This window comes from Pinus tabuliformis, chromosome 6 (genome assembly GCF_031772625.1).
Source record: "Pinus tabuliformis cultivar Carrire ecotype Pingquan chromosome 6, CPIR1, whole genome shotgun sequence".
Classification (NCBI taxonomy): domain Eukaryota; kingdom Viridiplantae; phylum Streptophyta; class Pinopsida; order Pinales; family Pinaceae; genus Pinus; species Pinus tabuliformis.
Genome location: NC_142292.1, coordinates 1462298581 through 1462300832, shown reverse-complemented (window position 1 = coordinate 1462300832; position 2252 = coordinate 1462298581). Strand labels below are relative to the sequence as shown.

At 42.9% G+C, this 2252-nt stretch overlaps 1 protein-coding gene across 1 annotated transcript; it reads left to right on the top strand.

Annotated features, from left to right (window-relative positions):
- The first annotated feature begins 454 nt into the window (after positions 1-454).
- On the top strand, positions 455-1459 carry LOC149264141 (uncharacterized). The gene has a single exon (XM_089396023.1). The coding sequence runs from the start codon at positions 455-457 to the stop codon at positions 1457-1459; it is 1005 nt and encodes a 334-aa protein (XP_089252149.1).
- Positions 1460-2252: the final 793 nt, after the last annotated feature.

Sequence of the window (2252 nt, the reverse complement as noted above, 5' to 3'; positions counted from 1 at the left end):
AAATCATCAACATGCCTTTCTCAAGGACAGGAATATTCTGGATGCAGTGGCCATGACCCAGGAATGTCTTTTCTCAATCATTTCAAAAAACATTGATGCTGCCATTCTGAAGATAGATTTGACTAAAGCTTATGACTGCGTCGACTGGGGATTCCTCCGAATTCTGCTGGCAAAGATTGGCCTCAGATCGCCATGCATAAACTGGATCATGGCATGCGTTGAAAACGTCAAATATGCTGTAATTGTCAATGGCATTCCAACCAGCTTTTTCAAAGCTGAAAGAGGCCTCCATCAAGGCTACCCTTTATCGCCTCTATTATTCATTCTCGTGATGGACACTCTCAGCAATTAGATAAGGAAAGCGGTGACGGATCAGAGGTGCAGGCCGGTAAGAATATGCAAAGATATATCTTTATCTCACAACTTATTTGTCGATGACGTGCTCATCTTTGCCATGTTGTGTAGAGCTTCATGGGAGTGTTTGCAGGATATTCTCAACAGGTTCCAATCAGCATCTGGCCTAGTGATTAATAAGGCTAAATCAATGTTGTTCCACAACGATATTGATAATGCCACTGTTTTATGGATCGCTGATTTATTTGGCATTCCATTGTCTTCTATAAGGAGCGGTTTCAAATATTTGGGCTTCTCACTGAAGGCAAAAGGATATGGTTCACGCGATTGGTCCTGGCTAACTGACAGATTTTTCAAAAAAATCTCTGTTTGGGAAGCGAGATTTCTATCTCTTGCCGGAAGACTCATTCTGGTTCAGTCAGTTTTAGCTCAATTATCAGTTTATTGGTCCCATCTGTTTCATCTTCCGGCCTCCATTATAAAAAATCTAGTTTCTATTGCGGGCAATTTTTTATGGGGAGGAAAATCATTTCAGTCTGAGATAAATCTTGTCAAAATGGATATCATTTCGAGGCCGAAGATTAATGGAGGTTGGGGTCTTATCAACATGAAAATCTTTGGAAGGGCCTTACTATGCAAATCGCTTTGCAGGGGTATTTTTGGGGCCGGGCCATGGAGCAAGATTATCCGAAATCGATATTTGAAAGGACGCAGCGTGGAGTTCTGGTACCGGAGACCTTCTTTTGGTTTGAAATCGGGTTCGGATATTTGGAATAGTTTCAGGAAAATTTTTCCTTTCTTCATTCAGAATCTCCATTGGAGGCTGTATTCAGGTTCCTCTATCTACATTGGCATTGACCCCATTGTCAATAATCTGGAGCTTCTGATCCCAAGAAGCATTTCTCTCTTCCTCCAAGCAAAAGGTATATTCACTTGGGAAAAGTTGATTAAAGAATGGTCCTCCTCTTCTCTTGTTTGGATTGGCGTGGAGGAATTACCGCTTCCTCCTCATTTGAGACAGATTTGGGCCTCGGTGTCCCAGAACTTATCAAATACAGGTTTTCAGCGCATAGGCAACAAAGACAAATTGGTTTGGGCCATATAAAAATCAACTCAGCCGGTTAGGGTGAAGGACATCTACTCTGTCATGGTTGAAGGCCTTCCTGGGGCTGCGGATTCAAAATTTCCGATGTCTCTGTGGAAAGTGTCCTGCCCACTCAAATGCACTCTTTTTTCATGGCTGGTGTTCTCCAACAGGAACCTCTCCTGGGAGGTACTACAAAAGAAGGGGTGGAATGGGCCGGGACGATGCTCCATGTGCCTCTCGGATCATGAAACCAATGTCCACATGTTCTTCCAATGTGCTCAGACACAGAAAATCTGGTATGAATTGTCTATATCCTTTTGTTTTCCTTACCGCGTATTTGCTTCTGTACAGGAGGGCTACAGGTGGTGGAGTGAGCAATTCTTGTCCCTACGATCTATGTTTGTCACGATCATCTGGCTTTTATGGAAGTGGAGAAATAATTGTACTTTTCAAGATCTCAGAACTCCTCTTGCGTCTATTCTGCTGCGGATTACAGATTCCTCTGTCCCTCCTGATATGTAGGGATCTCTCTTCCAACTGTCTCTTGAGGTCCTCATTGCTGCTGCGCACCAATGTTTTTTATTGGAACAGAATTGTTACTTGAGGTCGTCATTGCTGCTGCGCATCAATGTTTTCTTTGGATCTGCCTGATTTTGGAGCTCTTGCTCTATCTGGTGCTTTTGGTACACATGGTTCATATGGAGATTTCATAGTTTTTTTTGTCTCTTTCTGGTGTGAGATTATCCGCTCCACCCACCTGATCATCTGTAATCCTTGCCTCATACATGGGTTTTATCTGTTTTTGCTGTGG

Excerpts from the sequence above, each read along its gene's own strand:
- LOC149264141 (XM_089396023.1), top strand. The coding sequence starts at position 455 with ATGTTGTGTAGAGCTTCATGGGAGTGTTTGCAGGATATTCTCAACAGG.